The sequence below is a fragment of the Cervus canadensis genome, chromosome 20 (assembly GCF_019320065.1).
Source record: "Cervus canadensis isolate Bull #8, Minnesota chromosome 20, ASM1932006v1, whole genome shotgun sequence".
Taxonomy (NCBI): Eukaryota; Metazoa; Chordata; class Mammalia; order Artiodactyla; family Cervidae; genus Cervus; species Cervus canadensis.
In genome coordinates, this window is record NC_057405.1 from 42,015,804 (window position 1) to 42,035,469 (window position 19,666).

Below are 19,666 nucleotides of genomic sequence, written 5' to 3' on the forward strand. Positions count from 1 at the left end.
AAGTCAGATCCAGCTGATGTCATGTCTTAGAGACACACTAAAGGATTGCAGCCATTATTTCCACAAAGACAAAAGGAGTCATTAAAGATTTCTAAACTGGAAATTCATTCTGTCTCCTTTCTCCATTCTTTTCCTTGATAGTAACAGTACTCCTAGTTGTCTTATGGTGGGGATGCATTCTGACCCTTATTCTTTATAAGCTTAATATTTATTCATAAGATTCTCAGAGTTCTGGAAGGGATTACGTGTCCCAATCTACTGTAGGAACTGAATTTATTTAAAGTATTCTCACCTTGTGTCTTTTTGTATTTATAATGGTCTTTTCTAGTCCTTCTGTGTATTACTAAATGTGGCGTTAGACACTAAGGTTTGTTTCTCAATGGCTTTGTGATCACACCAATTGTCCTATCACTGTTTTACTTATTACAGTGTTTACAGAAGTAGAAAACACAGAGGTATATTTTGACACTCAGAATTTGACTATACTGGATTTTTTTTTTTTTCCTGACAGTACGACTTTTCCCTTTGTTCATTTTCCTTGGGAGAGATCATAGCTGTTAGTTAATACCACCAATTTATCAAGGACTGTCCTATACAGTTCACTAACATCTCATTTAATCATCACAATAAACTTGAAGGGATGAATTTCTATTTTCTTTAGAGTTGGAGAACTGAGACTCAGAGGTTATATATTTTGTTCAAGGTCACATGAAGAATAGGTGACAAGTACTTCCCCAAATAGTCAGTTTCAGTTTACCTTTACTTCTTCCAACCTCAAAGATTCCTAGAACCATGAATGTAAAAATGTTTTTTCTTCTAAAGTATACCTAGGTAGACTCTCAAATAATTCATGTTTGAATTTATGGGCACTGAAGAGTGTGAGAGGAAGAGTATTTTACTCCTCAAACCTTTAGTCCACAAACAACTAAAAATATGCAAAATCTGATCATTGATGGAAAATACACATTACTTGCTATAATGGAACTTAATGCTAAAAATAAAAGTAAGTACTCCACATCCAAACCATCAATACAGCTTTGCCCTGACATATGGTTGTGTTTATGGTTTGGGGAGATACTAAAAATAACAAGAAAGGGCATGAGTCTTGTTTAAAGCACCATCTTTTAAAAATGTGTAATGTGTAAAGATGAACATAAGACCAAATCTTATTTAACATGGCAAGAATTTTTTCAGATACCCTTTTCCTCTAAATCTCTCATCTAGCTCCACTTACATCATTTGTGCTTGACATATTATTTCAGCACAGAGCACTGTTTTATTGATTATCTGAGTTTTGTGCACACTTTTTAAGAGGCAACAGAGTTTCTGTCTCACAAATATTGGAAATTCCCCAGAAGTCCTGGGATTTTTGGAAAATCTTAAAACGTGCATGTTTCTAATTCTTGAAAACATTTGCAGCTTTATCGTAATATGGCTTTTAAAAACAGTGCCTGCTTTTTAAAGGTCATCTTGTATTTAACCACAAATTGAGACGACTTTTAAAAATATCTTTTAAATGAAAAACAAAACCCTGTCTAAATACCTGAATCAATCAGCTTATCTTTGTCATCACAAACTATGGGATTAGCACTTTAGTAGACTGACTCATAACAAACTTAAAGAGTGAATTTTTGTTTGTTTCCATGCTTTATTTCCAAAGCTTAAGTGCTGCTGCGAACAAATAAGAAAAGCTGTAAATTTCTTAACTAACTAGCTAACTACACTTTTTTTCCTATTAGAGTTACTGTTTTTTATCTTACAAGGTTAGCATACTTTTATATGGATATGTTCCCACTCTGAAACCTTTCTCTCATTTGATGTTACTTATGACACATTATAGCTTCTTTAGCTCTTTTTCTGTCATGCATAATAGCTAATCATCGTGTAGAATCATCAGGATAGAGGCAGAGCTTGGCTGTAATGCTGACCAAAAAGACTGGCCAAATGCCAAATGACTCCATGAGTCCCACATTTGCCACGTTTGGAGTTTTGGGTAACCATCACCTACAGCACTGACCCTCTTTAATCACAAAGTGCTTCTAGTCCTCCAGACGAGTGAGGACCAGAGTAAAGATGAAAATTAAACAATTCTTTTGATCGTTTTTGATGATACTCTTTAATTACAAATGTTAACTCCTGCTAGATTATTCCAGAGTTACTATCGAAATGTTTAACTTGGCACTGGCTTGTTAAAAAGTAAATATTTAGGGGAGCAAGATATAAGGTATATATGAGAAAAAAGAAATATTTGATACCACAAATCAACAAACAGAACCCAATAACAAAACTGTTCTAAATGTGTGTAAGAATAAGAAGAAAAGGAATTTGTGAAAATGGAGAAGAAATATGATTGAAAATTCTAAACTGAAAGAAATAACTTTAATCATATTATAATTTTTGTTAAATTATAAATTTAACTTAAATTTAACTTAAAAAATTATAAATCATAAATAAAAATTATATAATATTTCAAGTATACAGAAATAATGTGACAGGCAAGTCTATTATAGTTTTATATTTACCTTGAATTACAGATGATACGATGCTGGATATAGTTACATTTAACTTCCAAATTACTTTAGTCACCGAAATTTGGAACTCATGAAGGTAAAGTGGTTCCCCCCAAATATTTTTAAATTACCTGCCCAAGAAAAGGCAGTCATTGACAAGCTTGGCCAACATATGGAAAATTGTCTCAGAGTAAACATTTTCTTTAACTAGCTCTTTGGTTGTGTCTATCTTTGATTATAGTGAGTAGTCTGAATGATTAGAAAGTAATATGCTAGTAAATTATAAATGTCGATTTAATTCCAGTTGCTCTGAGTTGAGAAAAACTTGAATACAAGCCACAGTCACATCAAAAGCAATATCCAGTTTATACTCTACGACTCGGTAGAGTTGAGCCTTCAAGTAATGTTTTAAAGAATCTCAACCTTTTACCCTTTACCCTTCAGAGTTCTTTTAGTTAACCTCAGTTGAAGCTTTTTTCTCACAGTTTAAGCTTAAGGTTAGTTTACATTTTTGCAGGGAAGGGTTTCTAAATTAGTTAACTGTGTTCAAAGTTAATAAATATACCTGAATATATGAAATACAGAACTCTGACCCATTCTGTTCAAAGCAGAAGGCAGTCTTAGATTTCTCTAGATTTACTTTCCAAAATAAAATAACCCTCATGATTTCTGCTACCATAGCAACTAAAATCTCTCTTACTGTCTATACTAATTCTGATGAACAGTTTTGTAAAAAGCAACTGGCTAAGAGATTCCAGCACAAATGCCCCCCCACCCCCACCCCCCAAGCTGTTTCATTCCATATCTCATAGGGACAGATGGCTCGTTGTATTAAATAAGACTTGAGCCCAGGGTTTGCTTTCTAAAGTGGGTTCCTCTTGAGACAGTTTTTATATTCAACAGGAAAGTGTGTGGGCATTGAAATTACTCTACACGTCACAGCCCAAATAAGCATTTGGTCATTGGAGAGAAACATCCGGAGACCAGAAGAAATCATCTGACTTAAAATTTCAACACTTCTGAAGACCAGGAAACAAACGCAAACTTTTTCCTCCAAATTTGCTTTCTTCTTTACGTGATATTCTTCTTACTCTCTTCTCCTTGAAGCAAAGTTCCACATCTGCTCTTGAGTTCTGAAAATTGCCAGCTGCAAATTCTGACCTGCCAAGGGCTCAGCTATATTTGCCCAACTGAGAAAAGGTAAAAAACAGAATCTTGGAGCCAGTAAAGATTATAAACATGTTTCTGCAGTGTTGGTGTGCTGTTTATAAAAATAACTCACTTGAAGACTTTAATAAGCCCCCAAACTTCATTATTTTTCTCTCCCTTAAGTACAAAGCACAGATGTCTTGGCATGCTGGAATTTGAAGTTTGGAATTTTTAGGAGAGGCAGTGTGTAGGCAGGGAACTAGCACCCTGGGCAGGTAGAGCTTCAGCAAGTCTCCTAAAATAAGGTGAAAGAACAATCCGTGGCCTAGAAGCTTCGTGAAGACACACAGGGGCTAGGGTGCAAATGTACTGAACCAAAAAAGGGCACTGAACGTCGATATTTAAAGACTTTAGATAATCTTACCACTTTTAAAAATAGGCAGCACAAATTTGTGTATGAAATTCTGAAGTAAAACAGTGGTAATATAAAATACATGACTATCTAACAAGACTAGAAAATTTCATGTAACAATAGAGGCTTTTCTTAACATAAGAGTTTTTTCTATGTTTACAGAATAAGACATACTATTATAAGACTATAAAAAGGACCCCAAAATTTCTCTTTCCTCTTTTTATAACATGACCATCCTCTTCCCCATTTCGACCCAATATTTTTTTTCTCCTAGGAGACTCTAGAATTGTACTGCCCAATTTGATAGCAATTAGCCACATCATCTATTTAAAATTAAAATAATCCTTTTCTTCAGACTCACTAGCCATTTTAGTGCTTCAATAGCCACATGTGGCTAGTGGCTACCATAGTGCACAAAATAGAACATTTCCACAACAGAAAGTTCTGCTACTCTTGGAAGATTCGAAATTTTCCAACTTTGTAAACATGGAATTTTATGCCAAAAATGAGTATCTAATAAATATTTGTAGAAAGAAATTTCAGCTTTTTCATAATTTTAAAACATAGCTCAATTCAATTTTTAGTTGTGGAAAATAAGTGACCAATTAAGATATGTAAAATAGCATTTACATTGAAAGGATTTACATTGTAAGTTTCATAGGGCATGAGACTATGGGGTCATTCTAATAATCTCCACTACTTAACAAAGTATTTGATATATGGTTGGTGTCTGAAACTTTAACAGTGCTTTCCAATGGAATTAGAACTTCTATGATGTCTATGTTGGAGAATGAGGAGGAGTGAGATTTGCTTTTCCATTTCATATACTTTTGCAGTTTTAAACTGTGCATTTATAATATACAGTGACAAGCTTTAAAGTTTGGGAAAAGTTTAAAATAGATTATTTTTTAAAGCCCTGTTTGTATTTGAATATACACACACATTCAAAGAAACCATGTTTCTCTATTTTCCACAGTAAATGCAGACACAAACATGCACAGAGAAAATTTGCCTCTCCCTTCAGATTCTCAGCCAGCTGAATGGTAACACTTGAAGAAACGTTGATACTACCAATTATATTGACTCTGAGACTGATTAGATAATCTTTTGACTTTAGGCATATCTAGCCACCAAATTTAACCAGGTTATATCTAAACTGGTAATATTTTTATGCTCAGAAATCTACTAGTTTGCTTTGCGGTGAGTATTCAGGTAAACAACTTTAGTAAGTTAAAAAGCTTTTGGGACTTCCCTGGTGGTCCAGTGGTTAAGACTCTGTACTTCCATGGCATGGGACACAGGTTTTATTACTGTCAGGGAACTAAGATCACACATGCTATGCGGTGTGGCCAAAAAATTAAAATAACTTTCTTGAAATGTGACTTAGAAGTGCTAACACATTTTATATTTTAAATTACAGCAATACTTTCAGTTGCCCAGAATTGATCTTGTCCCTCTGAATGGTTTAATTTTCTTTGGGTGTTAAGAATTTTTAAAATCAATTTTTCTGTGTTTTCACAATGTTTTGGGATAATAGAATCTGTTTCATTCTTTTGTCACAGAGCATAACCATACTTAAACGAACCCTGCTCTTTTTTACCTGGAAGGCCCTATAGTTTTAAATTTTCAGCACCCTCTTTCTAGTATTACTTCTGTCATATATAGACCTACTAAATTACTATTATCTTACTTTAAACACATCTCATTAATTTTGGGGGGCTTCCTTGATAGTTCAGTAAAGAATCTGCCTGCAATGCAGGAAACCCTGGTTCAGTTCCTGGGTTGGAAAGATCTACTGGAGACAGGATAGGCTACCCACTCCCGTATTCTTGGGCTTCTCTTGTGGCTCAGCTGGTAAAGAATCTGCCTGCAATGAGGGAGACCTGGGTTCAATCCCTGGGTTGGGAAGATCCCCTGGAGAAGGGAAAGGCTACCCACTCCAGTATTCTGGCCTAGAGAATTCCATGGACTATATAATACAGCTCATGGATCACAAAGAGTCAGACACGACTTTCACTTTCATTAATTTTATATTAGAAATTCATCATTCTTACCCTTTATCTTCTCTGTTGAATAAATACTCAAAAATGTTAATCAATGTTGCACCGAATCTAGTTAACAATAAAAACTATTCTTTTAAAGGGGCTTCCCTGGTGGCTTACACAAGAAGATTCTGGAATCTTGTGAATCTTTTTTGTCCAAATCCTCATAATCCATGGAACTGTCTTTGATAATTGTGAATAGATGCAATAGAAGTTTTAAAAATCACACGGGCTAGAAAGGCTATCTTTATACTAAATTAAAACTTTATTGAATAAAGAACACTCTCCAGAACACATGACTGATGGACTAGGTCTACATTACATGCAATGAAGCTGAACATGACAGTAGTTTAACATGGAATGTCAAACAAATTAGTATTTCTCATTGTACAAAACTCTTTATGTAGCTGACATGCAACAAGAAAAGTATGATATTTTGTATTTTCCCTAATCATCTGTGATGAATTTTTAAAAAGCATTTGAAGAAACTGGTAGATTTCTTTAGGATAGACTTCAAATAAATTAGTTACATGTGCACTACTGAAACCTCTTTCAACCTCTCTTGCATTCCAAATAAAATCTTAGTGCAAACATCAAAGTTGATGGTTACTCCAAAAGACTGTCAAACTCAAAATAGAATACAAGTTCTGAATTAATGTGTATTAAGAAGTAGGACAAAACCAAGAATACCAGTTACTGCAAAACTCATTTAGGCACACTTAATAGTCCACTCTAAGCATTTCTTCTAAGTCTCTCACATTAATTACTAAAGCCTGTTTACAGTACTAAAATTCTATCATTCAAGCATCAATGATTATATTTCAGGAAAAGAAAATCACTCATTTCAGCAATAGCATTACTGCTATATTCTAAAAAAAAGAAAAAAGAAAAAAAAAAGAATCTAAATTAAAAAAAAAAAAAAAACAGCATCCTTAATAGGATACATGGAGAAAAAACATTTTAGGGGAAAAAAAAAAAATGTGCTTTATTTGCACAGCAGGAATTATAAAATGTAAACACCATATTGGCCCACACCACAAAATCCATGAGAAAGGTTCAAATTTGAACACCATGTGTGCATTATTTTCAAATCTGTGTTTGTGAGTTTATACTGCATCTGTTTGTACCAATACATGACAAATAAAACACACTCTTCCACACACATTCACAGACAAGTGACTGTTAAATATTGAGCATGGCTTGCTTCCCTGACTCTTAACTCAAAAAATGTTAAGTGATATCCCAACTGCTTTTAAAATGTTTACAGAAATCATTAAACGAATATGAATAGTAGTTGAGGAATGATGCAAAGTGATGGTAATACTATATGCAAGTGAATGTAAAAAAAGAATGTACAGATAACCGGCTGAGATTTGCAATTGCATGGAAAGTCTTCTTTTGTGGGCCTTATCTGAACTCTTAACTGATACCACAAAGAAAAAATCTAGTAGCGCAAGTTCATTGACACCTGGAGGGTCAGGCCTACAAAGCTTACCTTCAAAGTGCAAATTTTAACAATGGAATGTTTTTAGCAGGGACAGAAAGACAATCATCTGTCTTTTTCTTGATAAAGTTAAATGTTCAGAAAGTATTTTCTCCTGGTCAAACTTATTTCAGTTTCTTGGTAGAACAAAAAAATATTTAGCCAAAAATATCACTGACTCTTTCACATACACAGAACTATTCTTAGGGGTGTGTGGGAAAGAAAAAGGCCTTACCTATGGATCACCTAATGCAACTTTTACTTAGAACTTAAGCTTTTTGAATCAACTACATTAAATACCGACATGTACCTCCCTCAGCCCCTCCCTCTCCACCCGCCTATCCCTAACACCCCCAATGAACCAGGTATTCTAATGTCTTCCTGTTTTCTAAGCCTCATGACAAGGCTGTTGAGTACCACCTCCAATGGAACAAAATGAACACCTAAGGTGCATTTTTTATAGCACCTGTTTCTTCTCCACAACTGAGTGGGATCTCGACTGGACCTAGATCTCCAGGTCATCAGGCCGGGGTCGGCTGCTGGCGCGACTGCTGGCTCTGCTGGAAGGCCGCTGGTCCACAATGGCTAGAGGCTGTAGTTCGTGGCCAGCATCAAGTTTTTTAGAATTCTGGTGGTCATCTGGGAAATCAAAAGGCTGTGCGTGGGAGTTGGAGATGGTGCTGCCTGCCTGCCCCATTCGATTTTGTTCTGCGCTGTAATTGGCCCAGTTTTGCTCACTTGCTTGTTTGTTGTAATTGCGGCAAGAAGAATTGTTTCTGTCTCCGGTGACTAGCTTGTACCCAGGAGGAGACATGGGCGAGAGAGGAGCGGTTGGGGAAGAGCAGCCATTGAAATAAGCATATTTTGGAGATCCACAGTCTTTGGAGGGGCTCAGTGGGCCGGTGGTAGCGTGGTAAGGATCGCTCTTTCCCTTCACACGATCCTTAACACCCTTGAAGAAGACATAGAAGAGTTCGATGATGTTCAAGGCAAGCGACACCAACGACACGACCAGCATGAAGATGATGAAGATGGTTTTCTCCGTGGGCCGAGAGAGGAAACAGTCCACCTGATGCGGGCAGGGATCTCTTTTGCAAGTGTAAACGGCACTCAAGCTGAATCCGTAGATGTACCACTGGATCAGCAAGAAGGCCACCTCGAAGACAGACTTGAAGAGAATGCTGATGATGTAGGTTCTCAGCAAGCCCCCTCGCATCTTCACTTTGCCGTGCTCTTCAATGCCATACTTGAACTTCTTAATTTCAATCTGCTTCAAGTGCATGTCCACATTGGCACCATCAGTTTGGGCAACTTTGAGTTCCTCCTCTTTCTTGTTCAGTTTCTCTTCCTTTCGCATCACATAGAACACATGAGCCAGGTATAAGAGTGTGGGAACAGACACAAATATGATCTGCAGGACCCAGAAGCGCACATGAGAGATTGGGAAGGATTTGTCATAGCAGACATTTTCACAACCAGGTTGTTGAGTGTTACAACGAAAGGCAGACTGCTCATCACCCCAGGCTGACTCAACCGCTGTCCCCAATAGCAGGATTCGGAAAATGAAAAGGACGGACAGCCACACCTTCCCTCCAGCGGTGGAATAGGCTTGAACCTTGTCAAGGAGTTTGCCTAAGGCACTCCAGTCACCCATGTTGCCTGGGTACCGCCTGAAAAGAAACCAAAAGACAACTAAATAATCACAGATCCAAATTATTAGTTTAATATGCAGTTTCTTTCAGCCAACAATCAAAATATTATAAAATATTTCCTATCGTTCTAGCATCCTTCCAAACACAAAAGCAAAAAAAAAAAATAGCCCACAAGTGCAAATAATTCCATTTTCCCCTAAAAAGAGGTCTCAGATTTTCTTGATATATGCTAAGTTTTAGAAACAGCAGAGCCTATGTGCCAAGTAAAGTGAGATCTTAACCTTGTGAAGAGGTATTACTTGCTCAACCACTGTCTCACCTTGTTGCTTGAGAAGCTGTCAGTGCTAAATGTCTCTGCTTATTTTATTGTCTGAAAAATGAGGATCTTTCTTGCCTGATAGGCCTGTATCTGCATGCTTACCTAAGCAAAATGCTGATGTGTGATATTCAAAACCTATGGGTACCTAAGAATTGAGGTAAAAACTCCCATACCCATGCACATGTACATAATCTGTTTTCAAACCTCAATCCTATTATATATAGCATGTTATTCCTAATTGTAAACTGAAATGTTTCTCCTTGGTATCTCAAGTGTTTTTGTGCATACTCTATATTGTGGTTATTTATACTTCTGTTTTTTCTTAAGCACTGACTTATGTGGTTTGGATATCTGTCTTCCACCCAGAGGCAACTATGTTGCACTCAAAGGTACCATCGTGACATACTGTGTCCCTAGATGCAGGAACCTACTTGGAAAAACAAATACTAAATGCACATCACATTTCAAGTAAGAGTTCAATTGACCTCAATACTAATTATGGCCTGCGAAATAAAAAGTAATCTGTTATCTGTAGTAAAAATGGTTGTTTTTCATCTTTGGATTGCTGTATACTTTCAAGTTCCTTTACTGGATTTTGAACCCTCAGCCCCACACTCTTCTTAACTTCCTATCACTACCTTGATATCTTAAGCCTAGGACTTTCCCATTACTGGGGATGAGAAATAGCCTCAAGTGTATACAGATGACAGGAATCCCCAAAGTTATTAGTTCAATTTATACTTTTAATTGCCAGTAGTCCATTCAACTGATGAAAACTGAGGTCCTTAAAAGTGTTAGTGACTCAGTCATATCTGACTCTTTGTGACCCCATGGACTGTAGCTGGCCAGGCTTCTCTGTCCATAGAATTCTCCAGGAAAGAATACTGGAGCCAATAGCCATTCTCTTCTCCACGGGATCTTCTCAACTCAGGGATTGGACCCAGGTCTCCTATACTGCAGGCAGTTCTTTACCATCTGGGCCACTAGGGAAGTTTTGGAAATATTCACCTATCAGTAAGGCCAGAAAAAGACTTTCAATCCCAAGACCAAGGCTTTCCAATGCACAACACTGGTCTTAAAATTAAAGTTAAGCTGAGTCAAAGTTAGAAACATTCTCATGTTTTGATATATACAATCTTAGCAGGGGCTAAAATCTGGGAAGAAATGAATAATACTGCATGAGGCAGTCATAGAAAATACAGTCTAATTTTCAGCAGAGAGTTATTGGAGGGTTCAGAACAGGATGAAACAGTCAAAAATTATTTTATAATTAAAAACAAGCAAAGCAAAGACTTCCCGGGAACTTACTGAATTTTAAAGAGTATAACTAAAAGTAGGATTAAATAGGTTTCCTAGAAATAAGTTTGCTATCTTAATAAAAAGAAGTGTTTCAGCTGGAATTAAACTGTGAGCCTGTTCTCCTTATGTGAAGTAAATGAAATCCAGGGGAATCTTCTTCCCTACTAAGCAATATTATACTTCTGTCTACTGCTTGTACCTCCTGGCTATAAAGGCCAGAAAAAATGAATTGGAAACCTGGCATGGGATTTCCTGGATGGAACAAAGAGGAGATGGCTGATCCATAAAGTGAAACTCTTATCAGCTATCTAAATTAGCAGTCAGTGTGTATTTTTTTATGACAATCCAGAGACTGGTGCCAAAGACTGACTGGGGAGGTGGGGGGGTGTAATGAGTGGAGATGAGTGGGCAGGTTATAGGAAATAACGCCCTTCTGTCAGTGGTCATAAAGAAAAGGAGCTTCCCCACTAGGAAGGGCCATTTTAGATGGTGAAGTGACAGTGAAACTGATGTAAGGAATGAGCAGTTAAGCAAGAAAAAAGGCTTGTAGGATTGACAAAGAGTTAAATAGCCAGGGAAAGGCTTGAAGTGAGAGGGAGTAATTTAGCTTTGACAGACAGTTTGATGTGAGAGAAGGTAAAAGAAAAAACCTACAATTTAGCAGAAGACACGGCACTGGGAATGAAGAAATACAGTCCGTGAGGGTCAAACAAATACAGCAGAATTTTTGGAGCTCTATCAATAGACAGTTTCGATGTGATGATGTGTAAATTGGCCCCAATTCTGTTTGTAGAGAATTTCACTATTTTGCCAGTGTCATCTGCTTTTGCTCAATACTCCAGTTGTGGGGGGATAGGGAAGATGAACAACAAAAACAATCAAGTATAAAATGATAAACTGCACAATCTCAACACATTCACACGCTTGAGCTCAAGAAAAAATAAAAAGTGTTTCAGGCATAATGAGAAGTTATTTTAGTCAATGTTTCATTACTATTTCAAACAAAATATACTGATGCTTGTGGCAAATAATTACTAAGTTTCTTTACACTCTATGGAAAATAAAACCTGACTACCATATAGTTCTGAGATTCCACAAAAATAACCTATACTGCCACCAGTGTGTGAACTGGTTACTGGGCAGCTCTTCAAGTAGTAGCAAAGTTGTCTTTTATTTAAGGAGCCATACAGTTGTCATTTACATTAATTAAGTGAGTTACACTCTTTCATCTGTTGATATGAATTATCCAGTTGGACAACTTGTATCCTGTAACATGTAGATACCTGTTATTAGCACTATCATAGAGACTGTCAGATAGTGGTTAATGTGATGGCTTATAACGCTTCTGATTTTCCCTTTTTGGTACTCTTTCACTTTGCTGTGAATTAGAAATTCTACTGTTTATCCCCTCATCCCCATTATTGGTTTAATTTTTCCAAGTCATAGTTGAAAAATTAATGCCTTTTTATAAGAAGCAGTCATGAAAAAAAAAAGAAGCAGTCATGATTATGTTTACAGAATCCCCTAGCATTGATTTACAGACTATATACCTTACTCACATTCAACAGTATGAGATAAGTATACTCATTTGATACTTTAGAAAATCACGGCAGTTGAGCATATATCCTGTATGCTCATTTCTTCACTGCTATGTTCCCAAGGTGGAAGTTTATATATAGATTAAGGTCTAGGTTAAGAAGCTGTACAAAGTTCTCGTTAGAAGCAAACGCTTGACAGCAGTTGGACCATGTCCTCTACGTACCATGTTAGATCACATTTTTCATGGCTCTTCACGGCCCTCTACACTAGAAGCCAACACCTCAGTCACCCTAAGGGTGACCTGCCCAAGCACCTTTTGGACTCTCTGCAGTGTGGGGAGGGTTCAGTGTGAGGAGCAGAACTCTCTGGGCACCTGGGAACAGAGCTTACCTGTTATTCTACAGCCCCTGACCCTCTACCTCCATTGGCTGCTCCCGGTGAACACAAAGACTCAAATACTTCATTCAAAATGGAAAATAAACCTTCAATTTTACTTTTGACTGTCCCCTTTTTCAGAGACATAGTAACATATCACTGTGCCAAAGCTATAATGAAGATACTGTGTCATTAATGTCTTAATAATGATTAGGAGAATTAGAATACATTTTACTTTCAATTTTAAAGATTTTTCCTAAGAAGAGATGCTGTAATCAGTTGAGTGAGTGAAATAAAATAAACAGGATTGTTTCCTGATAAAATCATTTAATGGATTTGGGTGGGGGGGGGGGAGCAGGAATCAGGGAGGAGGAAGTGCCATGTGTTTCTAATATCCTAAGCCAAAAATTATAAGCCTCTTGGGACTTCCCTGGTGCTTCCACTGCAGCAGGGGCCAGGGGTTCCATTCTTGGTTGGGGAACTAGGATCTGGCATGCCAGCTTGCCATGCAGTATGGGCCCCCTCCTCCAAATTACAAACTTCAAAACTGAACAGTAAATTCTAATGTTTTTCTTTAACTTTTGTAAGAACCCCCTCTCCCCTGTGGTGAATGACTTTGAGTGGGCTCAGTTGTGACCATTCCTCTATAATTAACAACAGCTAGATGTGCTTTGGGTAGTATTCACACCCACATTCAATTAACACAACCCATGTTCAATCTGTCAGCAAATGCTATAGGCTTTGTCTTCCCCCCAAAACAGACTAGGAGTCTCACCACCACCTCAGCTCTTAGCCTGATCTCAGCCATCACCAGGTTACACGTCACCTCTCTTCAGATTACACATCGAGAGCCTGTTACCCTGCTTGCCAATCTACTCCCCTCAAACAACCTGGAAAAAACTAACAAGCTGATCTGCCTTGATCAGCTCTGTCCCATCCCCATGGCTCGTTCTGGTCTCACCTCTTCAGCCAGTACTCCAGGCCTGTCACTGGCTACTCCCCCTGTTCTTTTTTTGTTTTTTAATGGTCTTTAGCTCTACTTGACATATTATATATATTTATCTGTTTATTGTTTGTCTGCCTCCATGACAAGGACTTATATCTACTTTTCTCAACTAGAATGTGAATTCTATATGGGAGTTTCTTGTGTCCACTGCTGTATCTCCAGTGCTTAAGAGAGTTGAGAGATACCGAACATCTATTGAGTGAATTAAAAGGGGCCTATAACAAAAAAGTCACCAGGTTTCACCAGTTTTGTTTGTTTGTTTACTACCTCCTTGGGACTCTCTTAATTACAGTTACCTATCCCAAACTTCTGAAGTTTCAAATTAATTAAAAAGGGACTCACACAGTTAAAAAAAGTATTGTCAGTATCTCATATGACAAAAACTATTCAATTTTCAAGTGATAATTGCTGTAACAGAGAACTGTCTGTTGAAGCAATATATTTTAAATGATTCCTGAGCAAGTAATATGATTAAATTAAGAAAACAGGCTCTTTAACAAAGAATTTGTTAAACAGGGTCTTGAATTTATTAGACAAGATCATAGTGATTTGGAATTCTTGCAAAATGTATCAGGTATCATAGATATTTATGCAGTTTCACTATTATGCTGTTTTACAGGTTAAGCTTTCAAAGAAACAACAACAAAAAAACTTGTGTTTTTGTCCACTTCCGCAGGATTTTAATTCTGACTGGACTACACAATTCAACTGTTGCCGAGAGAGATCCCACGGTGTCTTGCAGTGCAAGAGATAACCTGTTAAAACTTGTGTTTATTTCAAGAATGATAAATCTTGGGGAAAGATTGGGGCTCTTAGGAGAAGAGTAACAGCTGGTATCAATTCCAGTTAATGTAACATCTCTACATAGGTTGAGGGTGTGTTAGGCAGTTCAGTGATTTGAATCAGGTACTACGAAAAATATACATTCATCAGATAATAAACAACTTTTGCTTCCTTATACGTGGGGAGTCAGCCTAACTCTGAGGTGTGTTAGTTGCTCACGTCCAACTCTTTGCAACCCCACAGACTGTAGCCCTCCGGGTTCCTCTTGTCCATGGAATTCTCCAGGCAAGAATACTGGAGCTGTTAGCCACTCCCTTTGCCAGGGGAACCTTTCCGACCCAGGGATCAGACACGGTTCTCCTGCATTGCAGGCAGATTTTTTTTTACTATCTGAGCCACCAGGGAAGCCCTGGTGTATCAAACCTATTCCGTGTAAACATCTATTCTATTGAAAATTCTGCCCAAGGCTCCACGATTAGCCTTAGATTCTTTTTTTTTTTTTTTCATGCCTTAGATTCTTTTGTAAAGAATGAAATACCGCTACATTTCTTCGGGTGGGGTGGGGAACACACGTGCCTTTTTGCCTTGGCTCTCACCTTTTTTCATCACATAGTCAATCTATATCAGCCTCCACAGAACAGTGACATGAGATGGGAGTTGAGGAGTGAGGAACTCCATCCAAAGAGATGATGACACCTACAAAACAGATAATCCTCTCCCTAGTCCAACAGCTATCACTCAACTCCCCACTAGCAGAAGTTTCTCATGGTCACTCATGGTGATAGAAGAAAGAGCCTAAGTCAGAGCTGTGGGCTAAAAGCTGTGTTCTTAGATTGCCATCGGATGGAGGTGAAGCCCTCACAAGTGGATTAAATCTTCTTTCCTTAATGAACACTGAATGAGTAACTCATGAACATGAAGCTCTTAGTAAAAGCTCAAAAAATTTTCATTCCTCTTTAAATGAGTTTTAGATCTAGCTATAGCCCTTTTATTTTCTAACTTTAGTATTCTTTCCTTTAGCAAAATAATAACTAAGAAGTGATTAACATGTTCCTAATGGTAACCAAAAGCTCCTGAAATGAGTACAATAGCAACCTCAAAGAGACTGAAACAAATTTACCCTTTATCAATTATTGGAGAGAAAAGACCATGAGAAAGGTCTGCCTGTCTTTGTGTTTCTATTTGGAGACATCTTCTCTAAATCATGGGAAAAGTCATACACTAGAGAATGCATCTGCCTTACAGAAATTGCTAAAATAAAAACACTACGTATTTTCTACATTACTGTGAATTTTAGACATCCCATAAAACACTTTCTTTTTTTGACAGTGCCACGTGGCATGAGGGATCTTAGTTCCCCCACCAGGGATTGAACTTGCACCGCCTGCAGGGGAAGAGAGGCATTTTCACCACTGGACCACCAGGGAAGTCCCAAAACACATATATTAAAGAAAGTATTTAGACAGCTAGGAAAACTTGGATGTGAAGGTTACTGAAAATTAAGAAACTCTTATGGAAAAATTTATATACATAAAACTTCTATATAAATGGCTTAGCATGGTCTGTGTTTTACCTTGGCAAAAGACAGTATGTACATACATAGGCAAATAGTGAACCTAAACAGGCAATGTGAAGACAAAGTAGAGAATTTAGGTGGTTGTCTGAAGGGGGTGGGGGGTGGGAGAACTCCCACTGAGGAGAACTCCAGGGATTTTTTGGAAACCTGACTTATCTATATTGAATACTGACATTAATGGTAAACACTAGATAATAACTTGTCTCTCCAGAACTGAACTAACGTGTGTAAATACGCTTCAACAATCTCAACAACTGAGAATCTTGAAGGGAAGTCAGAACCGGAAAGGTGGAGTAGGAGGTATTAATCACTGGTGACTTTCCTATCATTCCCTTCCCTCGGGTATCATATATTTAGAGGCGTTGAGGCTCATACCCAGCTGCATCTCTGGACATCACCAGAGAAACGAAGGAATGCACTTCATTGTGAGTTCCCATTCTCCTCTAGGTAGGAATGGAAGACATCTAAGTAACAAAACAACTCTCAATATGTGAAAACACACCCTTTCAGATGCTTGCTTTGATACTGTGTTTCCAGGAGGGGTGAGCAATGTAAGAATTACACTGTAAAAGGCCAGGAACTGAGTGGACAGGGCAGCAGTGATCAACTATAAAAGGTAGCAGAAAAATATGGAACATGGTAGGATCAAAGCTACTGCAGTAGGATCAACACACTAGGATCACTGCATTTTGCAGGCAAAGGACAGGTGAAAACTACACTGACTTCGGAAACTAAAAGGCACTACAGACACACGTTGCCAGAACAGGGGAAATTTCAGGAGACCTGGCCTACATAGAAGAATTAATTACTCTTTTCCATGAAGTGTTTCTTTCCCTGAATTTTTTCATTCTTTGAGATGTAGTTAATTTAATGAGATCTCTGCATTACTAGAGGCTTTTATTCTCAGCAATTCCTGGACAAGTTAGGCCTTTAAAATTTTTTTCATAATCTATTCTTCAAAGTGCCCAAGGCATTTTAGACTAACTTCATATGTGTCCAGTTTTCAGAGGGGGAAATTAAGCATCTTTTCATTACCAACTTGGTTTGGGAAGCAAAAGAAATTAAACCCACCTCCAAGTAAAGCCATGTCTGTTTTTCCAACAGTTTATAGCTCTCCTCTTCCCAACCCCACTTTGTACCCCTAGAGAGAAAAATAGGCACGCCCTAGGGTGAGGATGAGGTTGGTTTAAGGAGAACTTTTGATAAGCTTTATCAGAGATGCTCTGTAAATATTTGGATGACTAGCCAAACGGATAGGGTGGGCGAGCCGCTGCTAGGAACCGAGGAAGATTTGAGTTCCCGAATTCTGGAACGGATTTGCCTCTGGACACGTCATTAGCGCTTTACTCATTTCATGATGCGGCTTCCTCCGCTGTCCCCACTCCACCCCCATTCTTGAGAAGTTTCGAGAACTTACAGAAGAGTTAGAAGTGCCATTTAGGTACGGTAGGTAATTCCCAAGGCACTCAGGTTTCCTTACGGTTTATACAGTAGGATTCAGCAAGTTCAAAAGAAAAAAAAAAAAGGACACTGCGGGAGGGGGTGTTGGATGGGAAATTAGATTGATACAGTTAATTCAATTAATCATTTGCTCTTCTTTTTACTATTTGGCACAGTCGGTACCCCACCCCCCACCCCCCCACCCCCGCTCTCCACCTCCCTCTTCCTTCCCAGTGGCGGAACTCGGACCTGCGCCGAGTTAGACTAGAGAGGATCGGAAGAACTCCTCTGAGCAAACCTTTCCAAGTCGCCAAGGCTCAGACAGCGCAGGAGCCCCGGGCGAGCCGGGCGGATGCTAAGATGGCAGGAGGCACCCCGCGCCCGCCGGGCCCCAGGCCCCCGTCCTCCCTCCGCAAAGCTTTCATTTTTCTTTGCTTTTCAACCTTCTCGGGTGCAAATACTTCAAACTGCAGAGTCACACCAGAAATTTAAACTAAATAGTCTGTGGAGTTAGATCAGACAAAACCCCTAACGGACACGAAAACGCAAGGTTGTATTTCTAGCTAACAGAATGTGTGTTGCCCATAAGAGCATGTGAGACATTGAACCCTTTTAAATAACAAATCCGCGTTATCTTTGCCTACTGGCAGCACTCAGCGACTCAAAAAAGTTGCCCCAGAGGTCTGAAGTTTGTTACAGGTTCGGACAAGTGGAAGGTGGGGTGGCGTGGGGTGGGGGCAGCTCCCTCCAAGGGGCTGTTTTAAGAAATTTCGATTCCTATTCTTTCTAGGAGCCCCTGCCTTACGAGACCTTTAGGAAAGCACCCAAGCATACACTCTTGTCTAGATTTCTGTTCTCCCTCTGTTCATGCTTTGTAAGTAACCATCACCCATTCAAGGGATTTCACCTCCTGAATTGCCAGCGTGGTCGAGTCAGTGGTGGCTCTCTTGCGAGTCTCAAGATTTTTCCATAGTGCTGCTAACATAAAGTAACCCTTTACTGTGGCTTTAAGAACCTCAATATCACAACTCTGATTTTTATACCTTTTGTTTACTGGGCAAAATTCTAGGAAGGAACCACGTGGAAGTCAAGTAACCGCAGGATCTTAACAAAGCACTTTGTTAAGAAGTTTGCTTTGCAAGGCTATAGAACATCAATCAAGATTTCCATATGAAAAAGCACAAAGCGTAGACTTCTATAGCAAGCACGCTAAGCAAATTTGCACTTTGATTTTTGTATTGTTGCCAGTCAAACCCCCAACCTAGGCCCCTAACCTCGCCCCCCTCAGAAGTTACAAAGCACCTAGACTGTTACTGATCACCCCCAAAAGTAAAATTATAGTCTAAAATGGAAAACGAAATATTCAGTAAATTAGTTCTTTATTCTCATCAGAAAGATCTGAATCTTATTTACCTGTTGCATTATTTAAAAAACTTTTCAGCAGTCAAAAAGTAAATACCATAAGCTTAATTTTAACTTTAAAACTAACAGGCATTTTCAAGTTCATCATTCCCTTTATTGTGTCATATGAAAGCTACATTTAACACATTTACAAACTTTAGAAAAGTTTTACTGCTAGAAAAAGACACGGTTAGGTAAAGTTCTTTAAAAAACTTACTCTTTCTCTTAAAAGACGTGAAGTAGGCAAGCCAAGTGATTGAACTCCTCAGAGGATGAAGTAAGATGAAAAAGCAAGCCCAGGCACTCAGACCTGTCTATTTAAAGTTTAAAAGTCTGCTGCTCTTTAGCACTTCCCTCACTCCTTCCCCCTAATGAAAGAAAAGTGCTGATACCTCGTAAAAGCTTTTTTCTTACTTGGAGCACAGAGCTTTTAAAAGTTTCAAGCCACGGACTCAACAGGGAGGAGGGGCTAGAAGAAAGGGGAGGAGAAGAGGAAAGGCGGGCAGGGGGTGGAGAGCGGGCCGGAGAACGTGGCCGGGTGGGGGGAAGGAGGTCCAGACAAAGTTGTGCTGGAAATGTGCTGACGAGACGAAGTAGCAATAGAGACGTGAGTGCCACTTCGTAAGTCACTGCTTACAGATGCAATTATGGGTTTCAGTTAGTGCTTTTCTCACCAAAAG

The 19,666-nt window shown here is 38.5% G+C and overlaps 1 protein-coding gene across 1 annotated transcript; it reads right to left on the minus strand.

Annotated features, from left to right (window-relative positions):
* Positions 1 to 6,355: 6,355 nt before the first annotated feature.
* Positions 6,356 to 19,400, minus strand: GJA1 (gap junction protein alpha 1). Its single transcript, XM_043439097.1, has 2 exons — positions 19,204 to 19,400; positions 6,356 to 9,266 (listed from the first exon to the last, which is right to left on the minus strand). Exon 2 carries the CDS (start codon positions 9,248 to 9,250, stop codon positions 8,102 to 8,104), a length of 1,149 nt encoding a protein of 382 aa, XP_043295032.1. The 5' UTR covers positions 9,251 to 9,266; positions 19,204 to 19,400; the 3' UTR covers positions 6,356 to 8,101.
* Positions 19,401 to 19,666: the final 266 nt, after the last annotated feature.

Excerpts from the sequence above, each read along its gene's own strand:
- GJA1 (XM_043439097.1), bottom strand. The coding sequence starts at position 9,250 with ATGGGTGACTGGAGTGCCTTAGGCAAACTCCTTGACAAGGTTCAAGCC.